The sequence below is a fragment of the Herpailurus yagouaroundi genome, unplaced genomic scaffold (assembly GCF_014898765.1).
Source record: "Herpailurus yagouaroundi ecotype Mexico unplaced genomic scaffold, PumYag 187, whole genome shotgun sequence".
Taxonomy (NCBI): domain Eukaryota; kingdom Metazoa; phylum Chordata; class Mammalia; order Carnivora; family Felidae; genus Herpailurus; species Herpailurus yagouaroundi.
The window spans coordinates 23,362,771-23,388,588 of record NW_024412418.1 but is presented as its reverse complement, the minus strand read 5'-3'; the positions used below and the strand labels follow the sequence as shown (position 1 = coordinate 23,388,588).

Below are 25,818 nucleotides of genomic sequence, written 5' to 3'. Positions count from 1 at the left end.
TGGCAGTGGTAGGTTCTTATTTCCGCCCCCTCTTCAGGAACGCTATTTGAACCCCCTCGCGCCTGCAGGACCCTTTGTCAGCTGGGGCCTGAAAAGAGCGGAACGAAAGGCGGACGGTTTTCGGTTGCTGGGGCGGACGTGGATCCGATCTGTCCGTCCTTGCAAGTTTCCCCCAAGGCTGGGACCTAGACGTGCGCCAACTCGTGTTCTCTGGCACCATAGTAGTGGTCGTCGCTGGCCCGAGTTAGAAGCCAACAGTGAATTCTTCGTGCCTCAGGTGAGGAGAAGGTGCCCGAGTCCCGGGAGCTCTCTTGGAGCTCACCCCAAGCCTTTGGGGGAACTTCCAGAGGTCGCTGAATTCGCCCAGGACAAAAGGAAACACGCCCCTGCTCCCGCTTTCCCTCCTAAACACTCACTCATCCTGAGTTCAGAAGTTTGTGAACAGTTTTCCCTCCTCCGAGTATAATTCTTAGGCAAAAGGATGCATTCTTCCTGAACTTTAGAACCTCTTTCATTTTGTCTCCATTCGGCTGCCAGCCTCCAGGCTGGGTTTTTGGCCTTAGGAATTAAGTTTTCGAACGTTTTTCTCCACTGGGAAAGCTGAGTGCTAAGATGGTAACGGCACCGTTGAGGAAGTAGTTTTCAAAGGTATCACTTCTGTACCCACAATTAAAGAGTAACCTGGCCAATTCCCTGCTTTCAACAGCTGAGACTGAACTTTGCTGGCAAAGCTAGAAGACTTACCTAGGAAACCAGTGTTGGCTCGAGCGGCCGGTTTCCCGTCTCTCCGCTTCCTTCCTGTGACCAGAGGGAAACTTTTAAAGGATCTTAAATCCTGTAGGGTGTTTGGTTCATAGCCAACTGCATGAGCGCTCTGGGTTATCTGGTAGGACACTGGGCTGCGGAAAGGAAAGGAACATCCTCCTTTAGAGCTTGTCCCCTTCTATTCTTGGGAGATAGTCAAGGAAACCACCAAAGAGGAAGATTATATGAGGTCCTTTCTCCATGTTAACCCACGTTAGTAGCCAATTGCTGCATAATAAAATCTTCAGGCTTTGTACTTGAAACATAGTTGAGTAAATACATATAAATTGAATGCAAAAAGAAAATTAACGGTTGGCAAAGGAAGCTTTTTTTTTTCTATTCTACTTGCTTTTCCTATGCGGTTCTGATTCCTGTACTGGAATATTATAGAGATGTATAGATGTATGTATATCTGTCTATTTAAATATATATCATACATTTATCTAGGTATATATTTAAATATAAAAATATGGATATAGGATTAAGCAATGGGATATTGGCTCTTTACAGAAAAAGTAATCCATGAGATCCAACAAATATACAGTCAGTATAATTAAAGTGCCATGCAATTACATGGGTGCATTAAATAGAGCTAGTGGGCTATGTTTGTAAAATAGAAGCTAAGATTAAAGGCTTGGGATACAGTTCTAGCTTTATGGCTTTCTAGGTATGTGACCTTTTGGCAAATTACTTCTCTGTTTTTCTCATCTGTAAAATAGAAATAATTATACTGTCTATCTCTAAGAGTTGTAAGGATAGAATGAGTTTAGTGGTATTTAGTAAGTGCTTAATAAATGTTAGCCTCTATTTTGAAAAATGTTAGAAACACTAGGTTTTGAGGGTAGTAGGGTTTACTTTGTATAAGCTTTCTTTTTTTATTTTTTTAAAGTTTTTTTTTTTTTTTAATGTTTATTTTTGAGAGAGAGAACCCTTGCGGTGCACATGCGTGGGGGAGGGGCAGAGAGAGAGGGAAACAGGAACTCTGAAGCAGACCCCACACTGTCAGCACAAAGCCCTACCTGGGACACAACCCACCATCCACTTGAGCCATAGTTGGATGCTAAACCGAGTCACCCAGGTGCCCCTGTATAACTTTTCTGAAACAAATGAGGCATAATTAATAATTTGACTAATTTGAAACTGGTGAACATTGAAAACTTTACTTAAAACATTTAACCCCCCCCCCCCCCCCATATTTTTCCTGTGTCATGTTTGCCACAAAATTCTGTAGATTATGCCTTAGGTAAAGTTGGCGTATTTTTAAGGTAACATCTTGTTGATACTATATTTATATAATATAAATGTATTTCTTTTCTAGTCATTACGTGTGGTCAACTTTTCAACATCATTTTTCACTTTCTATTGCAAAAGGAAGGGAAGGCATATTTAAACAAGATATTTATGTTTCTTTTTCTTTTTTGGAGGTGGATATTTATGTGTCGAAGTATTTTGAGAATGTGGTTTTTGGTAGGGTCTGTCAGGCAGGCAAAATTTCCTAAAGCAAGTTTTGTTAAAAATATTAATTGTGTAGAATTATCCATCCATTCACTTTTTTTTTTTTTCAGAAAACACTAAGCACTGAGTGTGCATCTGCTTTTGTAGATAAAAAAGGTGTTATCTTATTTTTAAATAACTCCTAATCTATGAGGACTAAAAAACAGTGTTAACTCTGCATTTACTATAATAGTATTAAAAACATTGCTTACAACCTGTATAAAAAGCATAATGTTTTTAAAACGTTTTCTGTTAATATATTTACATACTTTTTCCCTCTGCATTTAAGAGTTACAGATTGCAGAATAAAAAGGAATGAGTGTGAGAAAGTTAAGGAACTTAATATTTATTTTCTCGTTTTTTGGGGGCAAGGACAGACAGTTAAAACAAAGGTGAATACGAAATGCCAAAGTAGGCTCAGTTGAGTGTTTATAAGGTTAAAATTTATTTATTTATTTTTATAGATTTCCGAAGCTTTTTTTTTTTTTTAAGTGTTTATTTGTTTATTTTTGAGAAACACAGAGCAAGCAAGCAGGGTAGGGGCAGAGGGAAAGGGAGGGAGAGAATCCCAAGCGGGCTCTGCGCTGTCTGTGCAGGGCTCAGGGCTCACAATTGTGAGATCATGACCTGAGCTGAAATCAAGAGTCAGGTGCTTAACTGACTGAGCCACCCAGGTGCCCCTGTAAAGTTATAATTTAAATTGAAACATGTTTTGCTGATACAGGCCATCGTGAGACAATCTTGTCAGAGCATATTCATAACAAGTCTGCAAGAGTTTCACAGTTTTACGTTTCTTTCTTTTTAGATAAACATATGTAGTTTTTTCCAGGGACAGTTCCTCAAAGTTAAATTAAAGATGAAGATTTAGCATTATGAGAAAAAACAAATAGAAGAGCTTGAAATGAAAGACTACCTGAACCTAAAATAGGATAATATTTATAATCCCTTCAATCATCCAGATAGTTTTTTCAAATAAACATTTCTAATGCACTGAATCCGTTCTTTAGACTTAATTAAAATTAGAAAAGTATAGTTCTGTGGTGCCTAGGTGGCTCAGTCAGTTAAAGTGCCCAACTTAGGCTCAGGTCATGATCTTCTGGTTCATGAGTTTGAGCCCCATGTCAGGCTCTGTGCTGACAGCTCAGAGCCTGGAGCCTGCTTTGGATTCTGTGTCTCCCCCTCTCTCTACCCCTGCATCACTTGTGCTCTGTCTCTCTCTCTCTCTCTCAAAAATAAATAAACATTAAAAAAAAGTATATTTCAGAAAAATGATGACTTAATAAGCAGTTTTTACATTCCTAATAATTAACATGTTAATGGTCTTAATAGTTTACCAGGCCATTTTAAAAAGTTATACAAATTACATATTTTAAAAATCCAACAATCATGATATTTTTAATTTTTTCTAGATTGGTTGACCTACAAGATGCTTCGATACCCATATTTTTGTAAAATCTATAAAGAATTTCATTCATGCTGGTTGGAATCTGGCATATTTAATTTAGGTATCTGGCCAAAAAAAATACATGCTACAACAGAAAGATGTAATGAATATGAAGCCGAGGAGCAAACAGATCAAACTGGAGCTCAGGAGTTACATAGATCTCAAAATGGAGATTTTGAAGCTATGACTAAATTACATATCCCAGTAATGGTGGATGAAGTTGTTCGTTGTTTGGCACCACAAAAAGGCCAGGTAAGTTGATTAGTTTTTTTAATTTTTAACACTTTGAAAATTGAGATATTCACTTAATATTCACTATTTTAAAGCATATTATTCAGTGGATTTTAGTATATACACAAGGTTGTACAATCATCACTATCTAATTCAGGAACATTTTCATCACTTCAATAGGGAATCCCATATCCATTAGCATTCACTCCGCATTGACCCCCTTCCTTTTGCTCCTGACAACTACTAATCTATTATTGTCTGTATGGAGTTGCCTAATCTGGAAATCTTATATAAATGGATTCATATTATATGTGGCCCTTTGCATTTGCTTTGTATTATTTAGCATGTTTTCAAGATTCATCCATGTTATAGCATGTGCCTGTACTTCATTTCTTTTTTCCCTGAAAACATTGCATTTATGGATATACCACATCCTTTTTATCCATTCACTAATTGATGGCATTTGTGTGTCCACTTTTTGGCTACTGTGAATAATGCTGTTATGAACATTCATGTACAAGTTTTTGTAGGGACATATGTTTTCACTCAGGTATATACCTAGGAGTGGAATTGATGGGTCATATGATATTCTACGCTTAACTCATTGAGGATCTGCCATACTGTTTTACGGAGTTGATTAGTTTTGTCAAGTAACTGTTTTAAAAGAAAAAGAACATTACATTGGCTGAGTGGTTTGGGTATGAAAACAATTCTAGCATAGCTTGAGAATTTTAGTATCTTTTTAAGAATGACTATAGACAAAGATAAGGATATGAATTCCTGTTTTCTTGTTTTGTTAGACTTTTCAACTACCCTGCTTTTTGATTTAGAGTTCTCCAGAGAAATAAGACCAACAGGATGTGTGTGTTTGTGTGGATGCATGTATATGTGTATGTACATGTGCATGTATGTGAGTACATATGTGTGTGCACACATGCGTGAGGTGGAAAAGAGATTGAATGATTGATTTTGAGGAATTGAATCTGAGGTATTTATCTGAGGAATAGCAATCCTCAGTTAAAGAGGACTGGTAAGTCCAAAATGTGTACAGTAGGCTGACAGGCTGGAGACCCAAGTAAGAAATCTGAGTCCAAATTGAGTCTGCAATTTCCTAGCAGAATTCTTCTTGTTTTCACGATGTCAGTCTTTGTTCTATTAAGGCTTTTCACTAATTGGATGGGACCACCCACATTATGGAGAGTAATCTGCTTTACTCAGTCCAGTAATTTAAAATTTAATCTCACTCCCCCCAAAAAAACCTTGACAGAAACATCCTGAATAATAATGTTTGGCCAAATGTCTGGGTATTATGGCCCAGCAAAGTTGACATAAAATTAACCATCATACTTGACTTATTTATAGTGTTGCTGGCAGGATTATATAAGGTTTTAGATACAAAAATGCTTTAAACTCTATAAAGAGATCACAAAAATGTTAGGTAATATAATATCCAATATGATAAAGCTAGAATTTCTGGAAATTAAGCTCATTCACAAGAGAGAAAAAAAAAAAAACCTTTTGTCATAGTAAATTTTCATCACATGTGTTCTTATAACCTAATGCTGATACTTAGCTTACTGACTTCAGAAATATGATCTCTTATTTTAGAAGTTACTATTCCCTAAATCAGTTATGTACGTTTAAAAGTCACACCTTGGTTCTTTTCCAGGATATAGTGGCTTAATGGTTAAGAGCAAAGATTCTATAATTGGACTTCCTAGGTTTGAATACGTCATCTAACACACAAGTGTGTACATACATTCACACACACAGCTCTTTTTATTTTTTATTTATTTATTTTTTTTGAGACATGCTCAAGTTACATCAGATAGTTTTCATGAACTAAGTTCTAAGCTATACACATAAGGTATGCTGGAATGGGTGGATGTTGCTCATGTGAAAGCCATCATTAATATGACTTAGGTTGCTTTACCACAAAAATATTCATTTATCTTATCCTTAGGCAGCATATATATAACAAGGTAAATCCAGTATTCTTAGATGAGATTATGTGTACAAAGCATCTAGGTCAATGCTGTCATATAGTAGGGACTCTAAAGTATACATGAAAATATAAATTAAAAAATTGGATCAAACTTCCTGTTAAATACGACTTAAAATGAAATTCTCTTCATTTTCTGTAAAGATTCATAATGCAAGGATAGCAATTAATACCCATACCTTAATGTGAGTCTAAGAAAAAGTACATGTAAATATATATGATCTATTTGAGATCTATAGGAGAGGGAAGGGGCAGTTAGTAAAAAAGTGGAACTGAATTTAGTGGCTTGAATTTGACCTCTGGAACCAGAAACTAAAGCTCGTTGTATAAATTTGCTGACACTTAGTAACAAAAACTAAATATTTATTTTGTAATAACTAAAGTAGAAAAATAGCCAAACAAAAATAAACCCCACAAAGTCTCCTACTAAATCAGTATTGGATCTGCCTTTGTTCTAAAACCAAGTGGAATAAAATGAGACAATTTTACAACTTGACCTATCTTGCTGTTTCATTTGTTCAGGTTCCTGACAAATGTAATGTTGGTTTATTTTGACATTTCCATTGTTCTGATTTGAGTTGGGTTTTCTGGTAACTTTTTATAGAAAGTTTAATTTTATAAATGTTATATTTGAAAATTTTCATGTGAGGTACATTTAGAGACAACGTTATTTCTTACCTTTTCTGCTGTCTGGCAGACAGCTTTATTCACTATTCCCTTAATCTTCAAGTAATAAAGAACTGGTGACAGTTCTTGGACAGGAAAGGTCTTCATTTCTTCCAGAATCCATTATTTGCTTCTTTCTTCCTGAGCCTTTTCCCCCAAATCATTTTCTTTTGCAAACTATGAGTCATACACTCACTTGTATCAATCACCCACATAATTACTGTTTTTCACATCACCTTCAATGGTGAATTAACAAATGAAAGTTTTGATCATAACAGGAACCTTAAAAATATCTAAATATAGTTTTCAATGAGGCCTTGTTCATTTAATAGTAATTTTTTTTTCTTTAACATTTAAAAGTTGCTTACTTCAAGCTAATTTAGGGGAATTTCTTCTATATCATAACCAATTTACTGTTACTAATTTATATTACTATTGCAAATACATGCAAAATATTTATAAATTTGGATTAAAAGAAAAAAAAAGTTCTTCCTTTCCTTTGGGAGGTATAGAAGGGATTGAATAAATTATAATTCTTTCTCCTTGGCAAGTTTCCATTATTTCATATTCTGGGTGAATAACTTTTTGTAAGAATATATTATTGTAAACATTTTTTCTTGCTTCTGGAGATGGTTTAGTGTTGGCTACTGTGGTCAGTTTTTCATTCCTAATTTCTGAAAAGTGGAGAAAAAGCATGACCCTGCCTAGTTGAAGATGGTAGCAATTTGGAGGATATAGGAGACTTGATATTTATTTTTTTCCTAGTAGTAGTGCCAGTTTAGTTTGGTGCCTTGAGGTTTCTGTGAGAGTGATAGGTTATGAGGCAAGTGATGGACATGCAAGGACTAGTACCAGTAGCTGTGTAATTTTGGGCAAGTAGCTTATCATGACTGTGCCTCAGATTCTTCATCTGTAAAATGGGGAAATATGACGTACCACCTGGTCATTGTAAGGATTAGGTGAGTTCACATATGTAAATTGCTTATAATGATATCTTCCAAGTAGTATGAACTCAATAAATATTAGCTGTTATTATTAGGGGGGATAGTAAGGGTCAGAGCTGGTAGCTAGCTAGATACAATAAAATTTAGGAAAAAAATACCAAGAGATAACAAAGGTGGAAACAAAAGTTCAGGAAAGGTGAAACCAATATGTCTGGAATTGAAAAAGTAGTTTCCTTTGCACTATTGAAGTCTCCTTATCGTCATATTTCTGGTCTTGAGTCAAATTTCACTTTATCAGGCAAATTTTTTCTAAGGCTCCAGAGGTGGCAGGTCTCTTTGTTATACATTCATTGAGTCATATGTTTTTCTTTCATAGCGTTAATAATAATTGATAATTATAATTTTTTAATGACATTATTTGTTCAGTGGACATTTCTCCTAACAGACTGTCCTCTATGAAGTCATAGGTGTGTTTTTTTGTCTTTTTGTTTTTCCATTATATCTCCAGTGCCTGGCACAGGCCTACAACATGGTGGGTTTTATAATGATTTTTTAAGTGAATGAGTAAAAGTCAAATTGAAGGACAGATGAGAGGCACAAATAAAAAGAATGTCCCTTGGGTACTAAGGTTGCTTCTTGGGCTCAAGACTTTATATGATTCCAACTTCAGTGTGACAGGCCTAGTCCCTGGTGAGGGAGTAGATACAAGGACTGAGAAAATGAGCTGATATCTAAACTGATGCAAAATCAATTATGATAAATATCAGAGTAAGGTTGTAAGGTTGGTTTCATATGTACTCGAAATAATTATCTTGCTATTTTGATATTCTAACATTTAATATTAATTTCATAATTACTAGATTTACTGAAGTTGTCCCGGTACCAGTTATAATTTTCTTTATAAAAAGATTCATTATTCCCTGTATAATGGATTTTTCTTAAGATCAGGAGCAATATTTTACTTGAAAATCTTTATAATCTTTAATGTAGAGTAAACATCAAAGAGAAAATCCTGAGACTATATGTTTGCTGTCTTAAACAATTGAAGGCTGATTGGTCACAGAGAGGAGGAGTTTATTTTGTTTGACCTCAAATTATTTAAAAAGGAACTTTTCTGAGAGACAGGACCAGTGCCATAGCTCCTGTAGGGAGTTGCCTTTTTTTTTTTTTTTTTTTTTAGGAAGGACTATTAAAATTTCAGATGGAGTGGACTGTCTAAATGTAGTGCTTCCTCTCCCATATATTTTTTTAATTTTTTTTTTTTAAGGTTTATTCATTTCTCAAAGACAGAGAGAGTGTGAGCAGGGGAGGGGCAGAGAGAGGGAGGGAGACACAGAAGCTGAAACAGGCTCCAGGCTCTGAGCTGTCAGTACAGAGCCTGATGTGGGGCTTCAACTCATGGACCGCAAGATCATGACTTGAGCCAAAGTTGGACGCTTAACCGACTGAGCCACCCAGGTGCCCCTCCCATATTTTTTAAAGTATAGGTTTCTTTGAAGTAAATTTTTATTTTACATTGCATTCTACCAATTATTTGAAAAAAATAATGTTTCCATCTTAAAAAATGAGGTAGCTAATTAAGTGAACTTTGCATCAAAATACTTTCTGCAGTGTGATACTTCCAGTGTTACACTGGTAAATATTTAGTGCCTGGTCTGAGAGTCAGGGTGTGGTGTAGCTTTAAAAACAAAAACAAGGGGCGTCTGGGTGGCTCAGTTGGTTAAGCGTCCGACTTCGGCTCAGGTCATGATCTCACAGTCCATGAGTTCAAGCCCCATGTCGGGCTCTGTGCTGACAGCTCAGAGCCTGGAGCCTGTTTCGGATTCTGTGTCTCCCTCTGTCTCTGACCCTCCCCTGTTCATGCTCTGTCTCTCTCTGTCTCAAAAATAAATAAACGTTAAAAAAAAAAACCAAAAACAAAAAACCTTGATTTATTTTGTTTACAGATTTTCATGATATATGTATTCCTATTATAGGCCATTTCAGCCTACCAACCTAATGTCACTGTAGCCTTAGGGAGAAATATGAATAGCTAGTGCTCTTCAGCTGGTATGACCAATACCAGGGATGATTCTCATGATGCCATGAGATATCTGTGAATTATATAATGGCAGAATTTTTGCCTTACGTTTCTGAAAATCAGTATGGTCTGTAGAGTTCTTTTGTCTTTGTTCATTTGATGTTCCCTAGCTAAAATCTTTGTTTTATGTTTCTCTGCCCTAGGAAGTACCATGGTATAGCCATAGAATATTGTTTTTCATACATTATTTAACAACAGAATTCTTTTTTCTCTCTCTAATAAATAATCCCAAACATAAGACAGATAAAAACAGCATTACATAGTGTAAATTTGTTTATATAATTTAGTTGTGACAGAGTCAGTTACGGAACAGAGGCATTTTGTTGAGTGCAAAACTTCAAAATCAACATCTGTGTCTTTTTTTTTTTTTTTTTGCATAATTTCAAAAATTTTATTTTATTTATTTATTTATTTTAATTTTTGTTTTTCAACATTTATTTATTTTTGGGACAGAGAGAGACAGAGCATTAACGGGGGAGGGGCAGAGAGAGAGGGAGACACAGAATCGGAAACAGGCTCCAGGCTCTGAGCCATCAGCCCAGAGCCTGACGCGGGGCTTGAACTCACGGACCGCGAGATCGTGACCTGGCTGAAGTCGGACGCTCAACCGACTGCGCCACCCAGGCGCCCCTCAAAAATTTTTTTAAATGTTTATTTAGTTTTGAGAAAGAGAGACAGAGCAAAAGTAGGGGAGGGGCAGAGAGAGAGGGAGACACAAGATCTGAAGCTGACTCCAGCCTGCTAGCTGTCAGCACAGAGCCCAGTGTGGGGCCTGAACTCACAAACTGCGGTGAGAGTATGAGTTGAGCTGAAGTTAGACACTTAACTGGCTGAGCCACCCAGGTGCCTCCCCCACTTTTTTTTAATTAAAAATTTTTTTTTTGTTTGCATAATTTGGATTCACAAAGGTAAATTATAATTTATAATTTATAAAATGTAAATTTTTTTAAACAGTCTTCCTGAAATCTGCTTAAATTTTTAAAAATTTATTTTTATTTTATTTTAGAGAGAAAGTGTGTATGCAAGGGGGCTAGAGGGCAGGGGTGGGGGAGAATTCTAAGTAGGCTTCATGCTCCGTGCGAAGCCTGATGTGGGGCTCAGTCCCATCACTGTGAGATCATGACCTGAGTTGAAACCAAGAGTTGGACACTTAACTCACTGAGTCACTTAGGTGCCCCTCAGCTTAATTTGTAGTTAAATTGAGGTGGCAAGAGAATTTTTAATTAGATTAAAAAGGACACTATATATTAATAAATATTCATGTGCCTAGTGCCAGGCCATCAAATTATATGAAGCAAAACTTGACAGAATTTTTATTTTTATTTTTATTTTTGAGAGACAGAGTGGGGGTGAGGGGCCAGAGAGAATCCCAAGCAAGTTCCATGCTTACCATGGAGCCTGACACGGACTCAGTCCCATGACCCTGGGATCATGACTGAGCCAAAATCAAGAGTTCAACTGACTGAGCCACTCAGGTGCCCCCAAACCTGACAGAATTAAAGGGAGAAATAGTGCTATGATAATAGTTAGAGATTTTAATACCTCACTCAAAATAGCCTCTCCAATAACGAGAACAAATATTAATAAAGAAGTAGAGGCTTTAACACAGTAAACTTACTAGGCTTAACAGATGTATACAGAACACAAACGTATAGCATACACGTTTGTCTCAAGTGCACGTGGGACATTTTCTGGGATAGAACATATGGTAACTGGAAAATTCATGAATTTGTGGAAATTAAACAACATACTCCTAAACAACTAAGAAGTCAAAGAAGATCAAAGAAGTCACAAGGGAAATTAGGAAATACTTAGGAATGAAAAAAAATACAACATACTAAAATTTATGGGACACAGTGAAATTTGTGCTAAGGGAGAAATTTATAAATTGCTTACATTAAAAATCAAGAAAGGTGCCAAATCTTCCATAATGTATATAAGCGCATTTTGTAACGTATATAAATGTTGAATTGCTGTTGTACACCTCAAAGTAATATTGTATGTCAACTATACTTCAGTTAAGATCTCAAATCAACAATCTAAGTTTATAACTTAAGGAACTAAATAAAAAGAATAAATTAAACCCAAAGTTAGCTGAGGGAAAGAAATTAAAGATTAGAGCACTGTTAAATGATATAGGAAATAGAAAACCAATAGAGAAAATCAGTGAAGCCAGATTGAAGAGATCAGCACAATTGACAATCTTAGCTAGAGGGACAATTAAAAAAGGAAGAGATGGCCCAAATTACGAGACTGAAAATGGGGACAATTACTACCAATTTTGCAGAAATAGGATTATATGAGAGCACTATGAACAGTTGTATGCCAACAAATTGGATAACCTAGGTGAACTAGACAAATTTGTAGAAACACAAAACCTACCAAGACTAGGGGCACCTGAGTGTATCGGTTGAGCGTCTGATTCTTGATCTCAGCTCGGGTATTGATTTTGGGGTCATAGGTTAGGGCCCTGTGTTAGGTTCCTTGCTGGGTGTGAAGCCTGCTTAAAAAACAAAACAACAACAACAACAAAAAAAACCCAACAAAACAAACCTACCAAACCTACTGAACCATGAAGAAATAGAAAATAAGGATAGACCTATTACTATTCAGGATATTAAATCACTAATAAGAAAATCTATTGACAAAGAAAAGCCCTGGACCTGATGACTTCACTGGTGAATTCTACAAATGTTTAAAGAATAATTAATAGCACCTCAGGCTTTTCCAAACACGTTGAAGAGGAGGGAATACTTCCTAACTCATTTTATGAGGCCAGAATTATCTTACACCAAAGACACTACAAGAAAACTATAGCCCCAAATCCCTTATAAACATGGACACTAAAATCCTCAACAGAATGCTAACAAAGAGAATTAGGTAGCATATTAAAAGGACCAGGTGGGCTTTATTCCTGGAATGCAAGGAGGGTTTAGCATACAAAAATTAATGTAATCTGTAATATCAACAGAATGAGAAAACCCACATCATTTCAATTGGTGCAGTAAAAGCATTTGACAAAATTCAACACCCTTTCATGATAAAACACTCAATAAACTAGAAATAGAAGGAAACTACCTTAATTAACAAAAGTCTTAAATGAAAAACCTACAGTGATCATCATACTCAATAGTGAAAGACAAAGTGTTTCCTCTAAGCTTGGGAACAAGGCAAGGAAGTCTGCTTTCACCACTTCTGTTCAGCATAGTACTGGGAGTTCTAGCTAGAGCAGTCAGGCAAGAAAAAGAAAAGTTATCTGAATTGGAAAGGGGAAGTAAAATTATCTGCAGATGATGTGCTCTTATATATAGAAAACTATATGGGCTCCCCCCCCAACAAAAAAAAGGAAAAGAAAAAGAACCTATAAGAACAAATAAATTCAGTAAAGTAGCAGGATACAAAGTCAACACACAAAAATCACTGTACGTGAGCAATCAACCATCTGAAAAGGAAATTATAAAAACAGTTACATTTACAATAGCATAAAAAAATGCTTAGGAATTAACTTCACCAAAGAGGTGAAAGACTTGTACACTGAAAACTATAAAACATTGCTGAAAGAAATTAAAGAAGACCTAACAAAAATGAAAAACATCCTGTATAAATGGATTAGAACACTTAATATTGTTAATGTCAATACTATCCAAAGGAATCTACAGGTGCAATGCATTCCTTATCGAAGTCCCAATGATGTTTTTGAAGAAATAGATAAATCTGTCCTAAAATTTATATGGAATCTCAAGGGATCCTGAAGGGTCAAAACAATTTTGAAAAAGACAAAACTGGAGGACTCATACTTTGTTACTTCAAAATTACTACAAAGCTACTGTAATCAAAACTGGTACTAGTGTAAAGTCAGGCATGTAAACAAATGGAATAGACTAGAGAGCCCAGAAATATACCCCTAAATATATGGTCAAATGATTTTTAACAAAACCATTCAAGTACCAAAACCATTCAAGAGGGAAAGGGCAGTCTTCAACAAGTGGTGCTGGAAAACTGTATATCCACATGCAGAAGGATGAAGTGGAACCGTTCCCTAACACCATATACAGAAATCAACTCAAAAAATGGATCAAAGACTTAAATATAACACCTAAAACCATACAATTCTTAGAAGAAAACATTAAGACAAACCTTTATAACATTGGATTTGGCAGTGATTTCTTGGATATAATACCAAAGGCACAGGTAGCAAAAGAAAAAAAATAGACAAATTGTACTTTATGAAAATTAAAAAACAAATTGTGCATCAAAAGACACTATCCACAGAGTAAAAAGGCAGCCCACAGAATGGCAGAAAATATTTGCAAATCATATATCTGATAGGAGTTTAATATCCAGAATATATAGAGAACTTCTAAAACTTAACAGCAAAAACAACCCAATTCAAAATGGACTTGAAAAGACATTTCTCCAAAGATGATATCTGAATGAAAATACGCTTGATATCACTAATCATTTGGGAAATGCAAGTCAAAACCACAATGAGGTTTAACCTCATACCCATTAGATGGCTACTATCCAAAAAACTCCAGAAAACCAGTGTTGGTAAGGATGTAGAGATATTGGAATCCTTGTGTTTTGTTGGTGGGAATGGAAAATGGTAGAACTGCTGTGGAAAGTAAGATGGTGTTTCCACAAAAAATTAAAAATAGACTTACTGTATGATTCAGCAATTACACTGAGAGAGGGAGACACAGTGGGTATATATGCAAGAGAATTGAAAGAAGGTTCTTGAAGCAGTATTTGTATACCCATGTTTATTGCAGCATTATTCACAAAAACTAAAATGTGGATTTAACTCAAGTTTTCATTAATGGATAAATGGATAAACAAAATGTGGCATATATATACAGGGAGTGTTATTCAGCCTTAAAAAGGGAAACAATTCTGCTGTTTTCAACAGCATGGATGAGTCTTGAAGACATTTTGCTAAGTGAAATAAGCCAGTCATAAAAAGATACTAGATGATTGTGCTTGCGTGAAGTATTTAGTGTAGTCAGAGTTATAAAGACTGAAAGTAGAATGGTAGTGGCCAAGGGTTGGGAGGAATAGGGATTTATTGTTCAATTGGTACAGAGTTTCAGTTTGATAAGATAAAATAAGTTATGTAGGTGGATGGGGGTGACGGTTGCACAGCATTATGAATGTATTTAATATCTACCATTGAATGTATACTTAAAAATGGTTAATATGGTAAGTTTTTTTCTTATGTGTATTTTAGCACAATAAAACTGTTTTTAAAGCAAGTTACCTTTTTGAAGAAAGCACAGTTCTTATATTACTTTATGGTTCTAGGTATAGACGATTGTCTAATATGAAGCTTGCAAGTAAAATGAATTTGTCGCTTTTTTATTTTTCTTTTGCAAATTTTATACTTGCAGATTTTTATTTTAAAAAAAATTTTTAATGTTTATTTTTGAGAGAGAGAGAGAGAGACAGAGCTCAAGTGGGGGAGGGGCAGAGAGAGAGAGACTGACAGACAATCTGAAACAGGCTCCAGGTTCTGAGCTAACAGCACAAAGCCTGTATACTTGCAGATTTTTCTATGTGTACTTCCAAAATATGTCTTTAATATATATTTAAGAATCTTATTAGTACTGAATTTCATGATTAGCTTTGTGCTTATTATATGTAATATTTTATTAGTGACATTTATTTTGTTATCTTTCACTTGAACTATTAAGCATTTATAGAAAGCTACACTACCTGATGATGTGATGAACATATTGTTAAAGTATTTAAAGTCTTATAGGGAGTCAACAGTAGTAAACGTAAAATAGACAAATGTTAAATCCTTATATTTTTTGATCATTTATTAAAATATTTTCTTTACAAATATTTTAAAAATTTTTTTTAACGTTTATTCATTTTTGAGACACAGAGAGGCAAGCATGAGCTGGGGAGGGGCAGAGAGAGAGGGAGACACAGAATCCAAAGCAGGCTTCAGGCTCTCAGCTGTCAGCATGGAGCCCGATGTGGGGCTCGAACCTAGGAACCATGGGATCATGACCTGAGCCGAAGTCAGTTGCTTAACAGACTGAGCCACCCAGGTACCCCTTCTTTTCAAATATTCTCAATAAAATTTATCGTTTATGAAAATGTTAATGTGTATTATTAGTAAATCCCATCTACTTAGACTGTCAAATTTAGAAATTCCTCTTAGAGCTTTGAGGTGGAGCATATGGGAGTATGGAACCCAGTGGTAAATTTAATATAATGTTTTCAATGGGAATTTATATAGTTAATGTTATTTATAAAATGCTTGCTTGTGTCTCGTTATAAAAAATGTTGAGAATTGATGCAGAAAGAAGTTTTCTGGTTACTTTTTAAATTTTTACTGGGTTTATATGAAGGAATAAAGCTTTTGTAACGAAATGAGCTATTCAGTCATACCTAAAATGTTAGTTTCTTTAACAATTCCTTTAAAGTTTTTGATATAAATGTGTCACTTAAAACTAAAAGGAAAATAACTTGTTTATGCTTATTTTTCATAATGATACTATTTAAAATACTTATTTTACATATATGTATTTTTGTACACATTTATGTAAATAATACATATATTAATTTTCATATTGAAATCTTTAATAAGTGCTGTATATTTCTTGCATGTATATCCACCCTTTCCTTTAAGTTCAACATCCATGAGAATATTCTTGCTTTTTTACCAGTGAATTAATGCATTTTTATCACTGAATATAATTTTTTTCATTAGAGTTTACAATCAAAGAGGGCATAGGAAAAATAAGGCCAATTACTTAACTTGATTGTTTGGTCTATCCAATGTCTTCACATTATCGTCCTACAATTTGGTCATTTTTGTAGTCCAGAAGCTGAATCTTTATTACATTGTTACTATTAAAATATAAGAATAAAGATTTTTAAATTTTAAATTCATCTTAAATGATAGTCAGGAACTACAGTTTTAAAAATCACTGGTCCAGTTAAAACCCCCCAAATAAATATGTTTCTGTGGTTGTGAAAAATGATGTTCCACCATGTCTAAAAGTCAGCTTTATGTACTGATTTTTAAAATTTATTTAAGAGTCATTCTTTTAGTTCAGTAAATAGAGACCCAGGAAGAAAACAGAGGTCCATTCTAGAATGGAAGCTCAAAGAAAACAGGAGAAATAGGACTTTTTTTGTTCCCAAAACACATTCTCATGAGTCATCCTGGGTACTGGTTACTCTCTATTTAGGTCAGTCAGCACTAGTCCTTAATCAATAGTCTAATCATAGTTACTGCAAGAGGCTAGGTTCAGTGGTTCTCTCTTTTCCTATTGTTTTTCTAAGTCCCATACTGTTTTTAAGAGTGGTAGGAAGTATACCTTGACCTTGTAAGTTCTCATAATATTTTATTTTATTCTTCCTACACTACTTTCTCCTCATATAACAAACTACTGAGCTGTAAGTAGCATACTTAAAATGTTATTTTATAATAAACCAAGTTGCAAAGCTTTATGATGACTCATCTTCTTGTAATGTTCTGTGAACCCTCTCTCTCTTCTTTTTTGCGGGTGCTAGTTTTTGTTTCTCTTGGGTGAAACAAATACCATTTACCAGGAGGTAATGTGCCTTTAAAGGTTTTATTTACTTTTTTTTTTTCAACGTTTATTTATTTTTGGGACAGAGAGAGACAGAGCATGAACGGGGGAGGGGCAGAGAGAGAGGGAGACACAGAATCGGAAACAGGCTCCAGGCTCTGAGCCATCAGCCCAGAGCCTGACGCGGGGCTTGAACTCACGGACCGCGAGATCGTGACCTGGCTGAAGTCGGACGCTTAACCGACTGCGCCACCCAGGCGCCCCAGGTTTTATTTACTTTGATGAATGTCGTTTTAGAAAGTGTTTATGTGCATTTTTTTATAGTTACTTATTTTTCTTCTTGTTCTGTGTAAACATTGCACTTGTTTGGTCCTCAGTATATGAGTTGTCATTATATCACATTTCATACTAATTTAAGCATATATTTTATCTTTGTCATATTTATTTTCTCTGAGTGGCATACAGTATTTTTCTATATTTATAATTAAATTTCCAAACAAAACCTAGCTTTTTCTTTTGTTGTATGTTTTTTTCTTTCTGGAAAGCAAGTAAGTTAACTCTGGATATTGAATATATTCATAAAGATGGAGGTTTTTCCACATGAGGCCAGTGTTTGCTAGGAAGAATATTATTAATAATAATAGCATAGAATTATGTAAGTTTTTACTGTTGGCAAAGCACTTTCATATATTGTCTGTGCTTTTCATTAGGTCTGATCTCAGTAGCTTTTTGTACAAAGTACCATGTTAAATGTAGAAAGTAGGAAAGGAAATATTTCCAGTGCTTCTGTGCTACTGGAACCATGTAGTAATAAATGATATTTGTTGGATTTGAATGCTTCTAGCTAATAATCAGATTATGCAGTATGCTTTTTAACTCCACTATTAGTGTTAGTTCCCTTGTATCTAGTGTTCAGACTACAAGATCTTCAGGATCTGTATTTGGTCCCTTAATCCCTTACGTCAGCCATTTTGGCCTAATATCCTTAGAAAATAGATAACTAGTTTCCCAAGCTCTCTAGGGACTATGTTAGTACTCAGTCATTCAGAGCACATTATGCTGCTTTTGCCATCACAACACTCTGCAAGGGGTCCTGACACATCTCTTTGGTCTACTTTCTAGGTTTTTCAGAGCTTGTTTCAAGATCGATCTTTCATTCTGGCAAGGAAACTTTGTATTTCTAATGACAGGAGAGGGAGATATATTCATGTAATAAAGTTATAGGATAAATTGACTAGAGCCATTAAGTGACTAAGGCTTAGAAATGAAGGTGGAGGGAAAGGATAGGGTCAAGGGAAGGAAACTGTTAAGAGGATGATTTGAAGAACAGTATTAATACTAAAGAGAGAAACAGCTTCATGAATTTCCATCTTTTATATGTTTTCAGTTCTTTCTCCTACACCTTACTACCATATGCCTCTTCTCTGTGTTTTGATTTTACTGTTTATTTGCAGCAGAAATCATGAAAAAATTGAGTTTATTCTCCCCCACCCCCTTTTTAAAAATGACCTTCATAATTGTCCTATGAAGACTAACTTTTCCACCAATATAGGATATCATCACTAAGATGATTTCTTCTTTGAGCCATATGTATGAAACCAACATTGTTAAATAGAAGGACTTCCTCTGCATCCTTGCCAACACCTGTTGTTTCTTTTTGTTAAGTTTACCATTCTGACTGGTGTGAGGTGATATCTCACTGTAGTTTGGATTTGTATTTCCCTGACAATCAGTGATGTTGAACATCTTTTCAAGTATCTGCTGGCCATCTGCATGTTTTCTTGGAAAAATGCCTATTCGTCCATTTTTTAACTGGATTATTTGGTTTTTGGGTGTTGAGTTTTATAAGTTCTTTACATATTTTGGGTATTGGCCCTTTGTCAGATGTGTCATTTGCAAATAACTTCTTCCATTCCGTAGGTTACCTTTTACTTTTGCTGATTGTTTCTTTCACTGTGCAGAAGTTTTTTTATTTTGATGAAGTCCCAATAGTTTGTTTCCCTTGCCTCAGGAGACATATCTAGTAAGAAGTTGCTATGGCCGATGTCAGAGAGGTTACTGCCTGTGCTCTCCTCTAGGATTTTAATGGTTTCCTGTCTTACATTTAGGTCTTTAATCCATTTTGAATTTGTTTTCATGTGTGCTATAAGAAAGTGGTCCGGTTTCATTCTTTTTCATGTTGCTGTCCAGTTTTCCCAACACCATTTGTTGAAAAGACTATCTTTTTTCCATTGGATGTTTTTTCCTGCTTTGAACCACAACCCATTTAGTTGTGGGTCTATTTCTGGGTTTTCTATTCTGTTCCATTGATCTTTGTGTCAATTTTTGTGCCATTAAAATACATGTATTTGTAAATGTATGTGTAGAATCATATGGGAATAGCTGTATGCTTCACACTCTGAAACCACGGTGTATAATGTCTTTCAAGTGTCATCTTCTTTCATTAGAAGTTTCTACACATATGTGTAGACATATATGTGAAAGCTATATGCTTAGCTGTGTATAAACTGTTATTCAAATAACACCTTCTTTCATTGGTATATATGTTTGTAAACATATGTATGAAACACATGGGAATAGACCTATTCTTACCTGAATGAAACTACACAGTATGTAATGCGTATTTCAAGTAACAACAATGACAAAAAGAAAGACTTGATTTTACTTCAGTTTAAAATGATCAAAATGGTGAATCACTTTAATGAATGAACCAATTTCTCTTGCTAAGGAGGACTACTGTAGAATTTAAATACAAAATGAGATTTTTAGAAATGAGAATAGAGATACCAATGAGAGAGAAATGTTTTATAATGTTTTCTTGTGTTAATGATTATTTTTGTAATATGTTAGTAACAGAAACTGCCCAGATTTTTCTAAAGTTACAAAGTTTTCCCCTGAAAAGCCATTAGCTTAAAGCATGATTCATAACATACAAAACAAAAAAATTATTTCGGGATTCATTCAAAGTATATATTAGAAATTCTTTGAGAAACGTATATCAGGGACATTTAATCAGTTCTGCTTAACGTGACTATGCCTTCTGAAAGCCAGAGGTGAGAAGTGGTGTTGTGTCAGATTCTTCAGTTCCTGTAAAATCTTCCACAAGTAGATTGACACTACTGTGGCTCTATTATGCTGAATGTATTATTTCTGAACCTTTTGCAATTGGTGTCCATCTAAAACTACATTTTTTGTTTGTTCATTTTATTTTCTGTGTGTTCTGTTCTGAATTTTTTAATTACACCCAAGCTATCTTACTTGACACATTTGGTTTTATAATTATATATGGGAAAAAAATCCAAAAGTAATTGTTTTTTATAAATGATTAATGAATGACTTTTGCCAGAATTATTTTTTCTGAAGATGTAACCATAAAAATTAGAAAGTTCTTTTGTTCATGGCTAATCAATAAATATTTATTGACCAACTGCTTGAATATGCCTCAGTCTATTTGGACTGCTATAACAAAACTCTATAGATTGGGTAGTTTATAAACAACATAAATTTATTTCTCACAGTTCTGGAGGTTTAAGTTCAGGATCGTGGTGCCAGCATGGTAGGACAAGGGACTTCTTCCTGGTTCATTGCAGGCACCTTCTTGCTGTGTCCTCACATGGTGGAAGGGGCTAGGGATCTCTCTGCAGGTTCTCTTAAGGCACCAATCCCATTTATGAAGGCTCCATCCTCATGATTTAAGCACTTCCCAAAGGCCTTACCTCCTAATACCATCATCTTTGGGGGTTAGGATTTCAACATAAGAATCTGGGGTAGATACAAACATTCAGAGCATAGCAAGGTACACATTTTTCTTCCATTTGAGGAAACAAGAATATAATCTGGTACCCACCAAAAATAGCTTAGAGTTTCCTATTGAAGGTAAGAGAGAAGCAGCCTAGGTTTCAGGATAGGAGACTGTTGACAAAACTAATATTAAATGATATATCAAAGTTAATATAGATTTTCATTTTGCTGAAATAGGAGCAAACTCTAATTGAGTTATGATCTGCAAAGGCAGATATTCATTTGTATGGTGATATGAAAACTAAGATATTAATTTATGTTTTAAATAGGATTCAATATTGCATTTCTGTCTAGTTCGTTATGTCAGTTTAAGATGTTAACCACAGTGTTGCATACCTCGGGCCCTTTCCACTGTACTTCTATGATAATGGGAAAACAAGAACTAATTAAATGAGAAAACAAACCATAGCTAACACTTATGTTTGATTTTGAATTAGGGTGATTGCATATTTAGTTACCACTTTAAGTATTATAACTGTTTTTGTTCACTTGTTTTGTATTGGTTTTTGGATAAAAGTCTTCTAAAATCTGATCTTTCAAAAATGCAAACTTACTTACCTTAGAATATATGCATTTAAGTTAAACTTTTCTTAATTGACTTATTCTTTTTCTGTTCTGTGTAACAGTGATATTCTTAGTGCTTTAATTTCTCCCTTATCTAAATCCCTACATGGCTATGTATTTCTAGATGCCTTTTTTTTTTTAAATTATTTCTTCAGGTTTTCATTTTGTAGTATGCAGACTTACAGCAAGAGCTACATACTTACTTACAACATAGAGCTAATCTAAGCAAATTGGGGAGTTTGTAGGTGAAAGTAGATAACATATTTATTGAGTCAAAAAAAGCCTCAAATACTCATTGCCTAGTTATCCACATGACTGGCTTCCTTACTACTGGTCTTTCTTTAAAAAACACCTTTTTTTAAAAAAAAATTTTTTTTCAACGTTTTTATTTATTTATGGGACAGACAGAGACAGAGCATGAACGGGGGAGGGGCAGAGAGAGAGGGAGACACAGAATCGGAAACAGGCTCCAGGCTCCGAGCCATCAGCCCAGAGCCTGACACGGGGCTCGAACTCACGGACCGCGAGATCGTGACCTGGCTGAAGTCGGACGCTTAACCGACTGCGCCACCCAGGCGCCCCAAAAAACACCTTTTTAGAGACCCCCTTCCCTGGCTACCCTATCTAAAATTTCAGCTACCACCCCCCCCAATAGTTGATGTCCTCTTTTCTTGCTTTTTTTTCTTTTTCTTCAGCACTTACCACTAATATATATGGTATATATTTAATTTTCATCTTGCTTCTTAACTGTCTGTTACCCTTGTCTTATACCCTTCCTCTGTGGAATCCTAGAATATAAGCTTCATGAAAGCTTGGATTTTGGCTGGGTTTTACAACCCTATCCTCAGCCCTGAAAACAATGTATGGCACATAGAAGGTGCCCCATAAATATTTTTCGAAATAATTACTGAATGGAGGAATGAAAAGAAAGATGCTAGTAAGAGAGATGTTAAGGAGAGAGATGTGGCAAGTGGTTGGATGAAGACCAAAATTAATGAGTAGTGATGGTTGTGGAGTTGGAGAGGAATGGATAGATCTGAGAGATATTTAGGAGGTAAAAACACTGGATGAAACTGATACTTATTAAAACACTATTTTTATGTTAGACACTGTGTTAGGTAATGGGGATACAGAAAAGAAATAACCTGTGGTAAAAGAGCTCTCTGGAATAAAGGTATCTATTTTAGAGATAATGTATAGATTGCTTTGGGCTAATAGTAAGGAAACACTTATGCCTGGTGTTTCACAGAAGATATATAAAGCTTATATACATTTTCAGAGTTTTCTAAGTGGATAAGTAGAGGAAAGGCATTCTAGCTAGAGAGAACTATTTGTAGAAAGGCAAAAAAGCAAGAGAAGGCAACATTTGTTCAGGGAGGCAAAAGTTCAGAACATGAAGGAATGTCTAAGGAATGCTAATAACATAGGAACTTTATCCTGTTGGAGATTGGAAACATTGGTCATTTCCTCTTTCTCATTACCTTCAGGTTGGTGTGGAATCTGAAGTTAAAACTCATTTGGGGGTAGAGATGGAAAGATGGACAGTTGGGTTTGATGAGATAAGGTTTTCATTTGAAATGTTCACCAGCAGAAAGAAGAGACTAGAAAGAGGTAGGTACTAGATATGGAGATTGAATATATCACACAAGTGATATTTAAACCCTTGAGAATAGATATGATTGTTAAGGCAGATAAAAGAGGTTCTTGGATAACACATTGAATATCAAAGCTGTAAAAGAATTTGGGAGATAGAAAAAGAAAGGGTTAGAGAAGTTGGTAGGTATGTAAAGTAAGTTGGAATGAATGGCTACCTAGTCTAATCTGCTTCATTACTTTTGGCCCATTGGCCCGGGGTTTGAAGGAAAAGGTTGTTTTCTGGCTCTGTGAACAGCTCAAGTGAAAGGCAAAAATGATTTATAACATCTTTAATACCTGGACTATTTTCTTCTTTATGTTTAGAATTAACTTTTCCCTTGCTATAATTAATAACATTTCATCCAAATTCCAAAACGCCCACTTGCAATATATGCATTATTTAATCTAGAAACTTAAATTAAAAAAAAAATGACTTTATTTAAAAGCTTTACATTGCTATTGCTTTATGTAGAGTAAACTTTACCACATAGATCCAGTTAATCAAACTAATACTATATCACTACTAATCTTGACAGATTTATTTACAAAAAGGAATTCCAAAGAAATTGCCCAGTTTAAATTATTTTTTAATATTTATTTTTGAGAGAGAGAGAGAGAGAGAGAGAGAGCGAGCGCGTGAGCAGGGGAGAGGCAGAGAGAGACACACAGAATCCGAAACAGGCTTCAGGCTGCAAGCTGTCAGCCCAGAGCCTGACCCAGGGCTCGAACTCTGAAAGGAGAGATCATGACCTGGGCCAAAGTTTTATGCTTCACGACTGAGTCACCCAGGTGCCCCCTGTTTTGAATTGCCAGCTTTGAACTAGAGGTTACCCATCTCTGGTCCATTATTTGAATTTTGTTGTATTTCTTTCCATGTGTTTATAGCTTCAATGCTTTGGGCTAATATTCAACCTATTAGTTGACTTATTACCTTTCAGAGACTTAATTTCCATGTAAATTAAGTAACAGAATACCTACTTAAGTTGTGAATTTTAATTTTGTCTTTTTGGACCTACTTGATGAATTATATATAATGTTCATACCTAATGGAAAAAAGAAAGGATCTTCCTGCATATGAGTTTCCATTGAATGATCTGTAGGCGTTGTTTTTTTTGTTTTGTTTTTCTTTTTTTGAGAGAGAGAGCATGCATGCACCTGGGAGAGAGAGAATCTTAAGCAGACTCCATGCCTAGGGCGGAGTGCCAAGCCCACTGAGGCTTGGTCTCAGGATAGTGAGATCCCAACCTCAGCTGAAATCAAGAGTTGGACTCTTAACTGACTGAGCCACCCAGGCATTTTCTTATGGCAACTGTTTTAATCGAGGTATAAACCTCTCTTCCATATTTATATATTGATGGTATTGTATAGATTTGGTAAAAAAAAAAAAAAAAAAAAGGAAAATAAGGAAATAAATTTAAGAGCAGAAAACTAACTAGGAATACTAGTCTACTCTCAAAATGAATGAATGTTGCTAAAAGGTACACTTTATACCATACTTATAGTCAATGAGAACATTTAAAATAAGAATAATTTAGCTTACATATACATAATGTTCAAAATTGAAAAGTAGAGTTTGATGTTTTAAGAGAGGCATTCAGGGTGTATGTTTTTTGTAAATTTATTGTCATTTGCTGAAAATTAACATGAATGTGTATGCTTGCTATAAACATTTTCAAGATGCTTAAAAATCAGACACGTATTTTGTATAGTTTTTCCTCAGATAATATTACTGCTAGAGATAGAAACTTAATTGTTGTTTTGCAATGGACATTTTATATGAATCTTTGGGGTTTTGTTTTTTCATGTTTTGTGTAAAAGTTCAAAACGGAACAGAAATTACGCATTCACTGTTTTTCTTTTTATTAAAATCAGGGATATATGATTTCCTGTAAGAATGTGAATGGGGAAACTAAATTCTTTCAAATGAGTTTCCTGATCAGATTTTATAGGTAAGGCTTTATTATTTAATTATATTAGATGACTTGGGGATGTGTTGACCATCAACAGAAGTTTTTAGACTGTAATTTAAAGTGGCACTGATGGTGTTTTAGGAGAGTACAAAAACATTAAATTGACAAAATGCATCAATTAGTCTTTGATGGTTTTGCTTTTTGTTATGTTAATTTATTCTCATGACTCAGAAATGAGAGCTCTTTTAGATTCTATTCATTTACAATGCAGGTCAGTGGACTTTAGATCAACATGTCTGTGAATAGATATTTGTGGTTATCTTGAACATTTGAAATTGTTTAGATTTCCCCCCAGTTTTCATAACATTTTATTATATTGATTTTGTTAGATTGCAGAAGAAAGGCATACTCATATACTTTGATATTCATTTTTGTACTTTTTTCTTTCTAATCTAATGATGGGGAAAATGTTCAAGTTATATCAAATTACTTATGGATCTTTTATATGCTCTAAAATTTTTTTTTTTAAATTTTTTTTTCAACGTTTATTTATTTTTGGGACAGAGAGAGACAGAGCATGAACAGGGGAGGGGCAGAGAGAGAGGGAGACACAGAATCGGAAACAGGCTCCAGGCTCTGAGCCATCAGCCCGGAGCCCGACGCGGGGCTCGAACTCACGGACCGCGAGATCGT

At 35.0% G+C, this 25,818-nt stretch overlaps 1 protein-coding gene and 1 long non-coding RNA gene across 9 annotated transcripts in view; one reads left to right on the top strand and one right to left on the bottom strand.

Annotated features, from left to right (window-relative positions):
• The window catches only part of METTL15 (methyltransferase 15, mitochondrial 12S rRNA N4-cytidine), a 259,172-nt gene that overhangs the window by 1,987 nt on the left and 231,367 nt on the right, over positions 1–25,818 (top strand). For 3 of the 8 annotated variants that reach the window (XR_005796943.1, XM_040495564.1, XM_040495562.1), the window contains exons 2-4: positions 69–277; positions 3,708–3,994; positions 25,088–25,164. Coding sequence is in view for 7 of the 8 variants with exons in the window: in XM_040495564.1 (XP_040351498.1) it covers positions 3,725–3,994; positions 25,088–25,164 (347 nt within the window). In the remaining variant the exon portion in view is untranslated. Of the gene's footprint in view, positions 1–37; positions 278–3,707; positions 3,995–23,067; positions 23,192–25,087; positions 25,165–25,818 lie in introns of those variants that run through there. The other 5 variants (XM_040495566.1, XM_040495563.1, XM_040495568.1 and 2 more) reach the window with 4 other exon arrangements.
• On the bottom strand, positions 21,688–22,727 carry LOC121043624 (uncharacterized). The gene is made up of 2 exons (XR_005796944.1): positions 22,172–22,727; positions 21,688–21,932 (listed from the first exon to the last, which is right to left on the bottom strand). It is a non-coding gene; the product is annotated as an uncharacterized LOC121043624 (long non-coding RNA).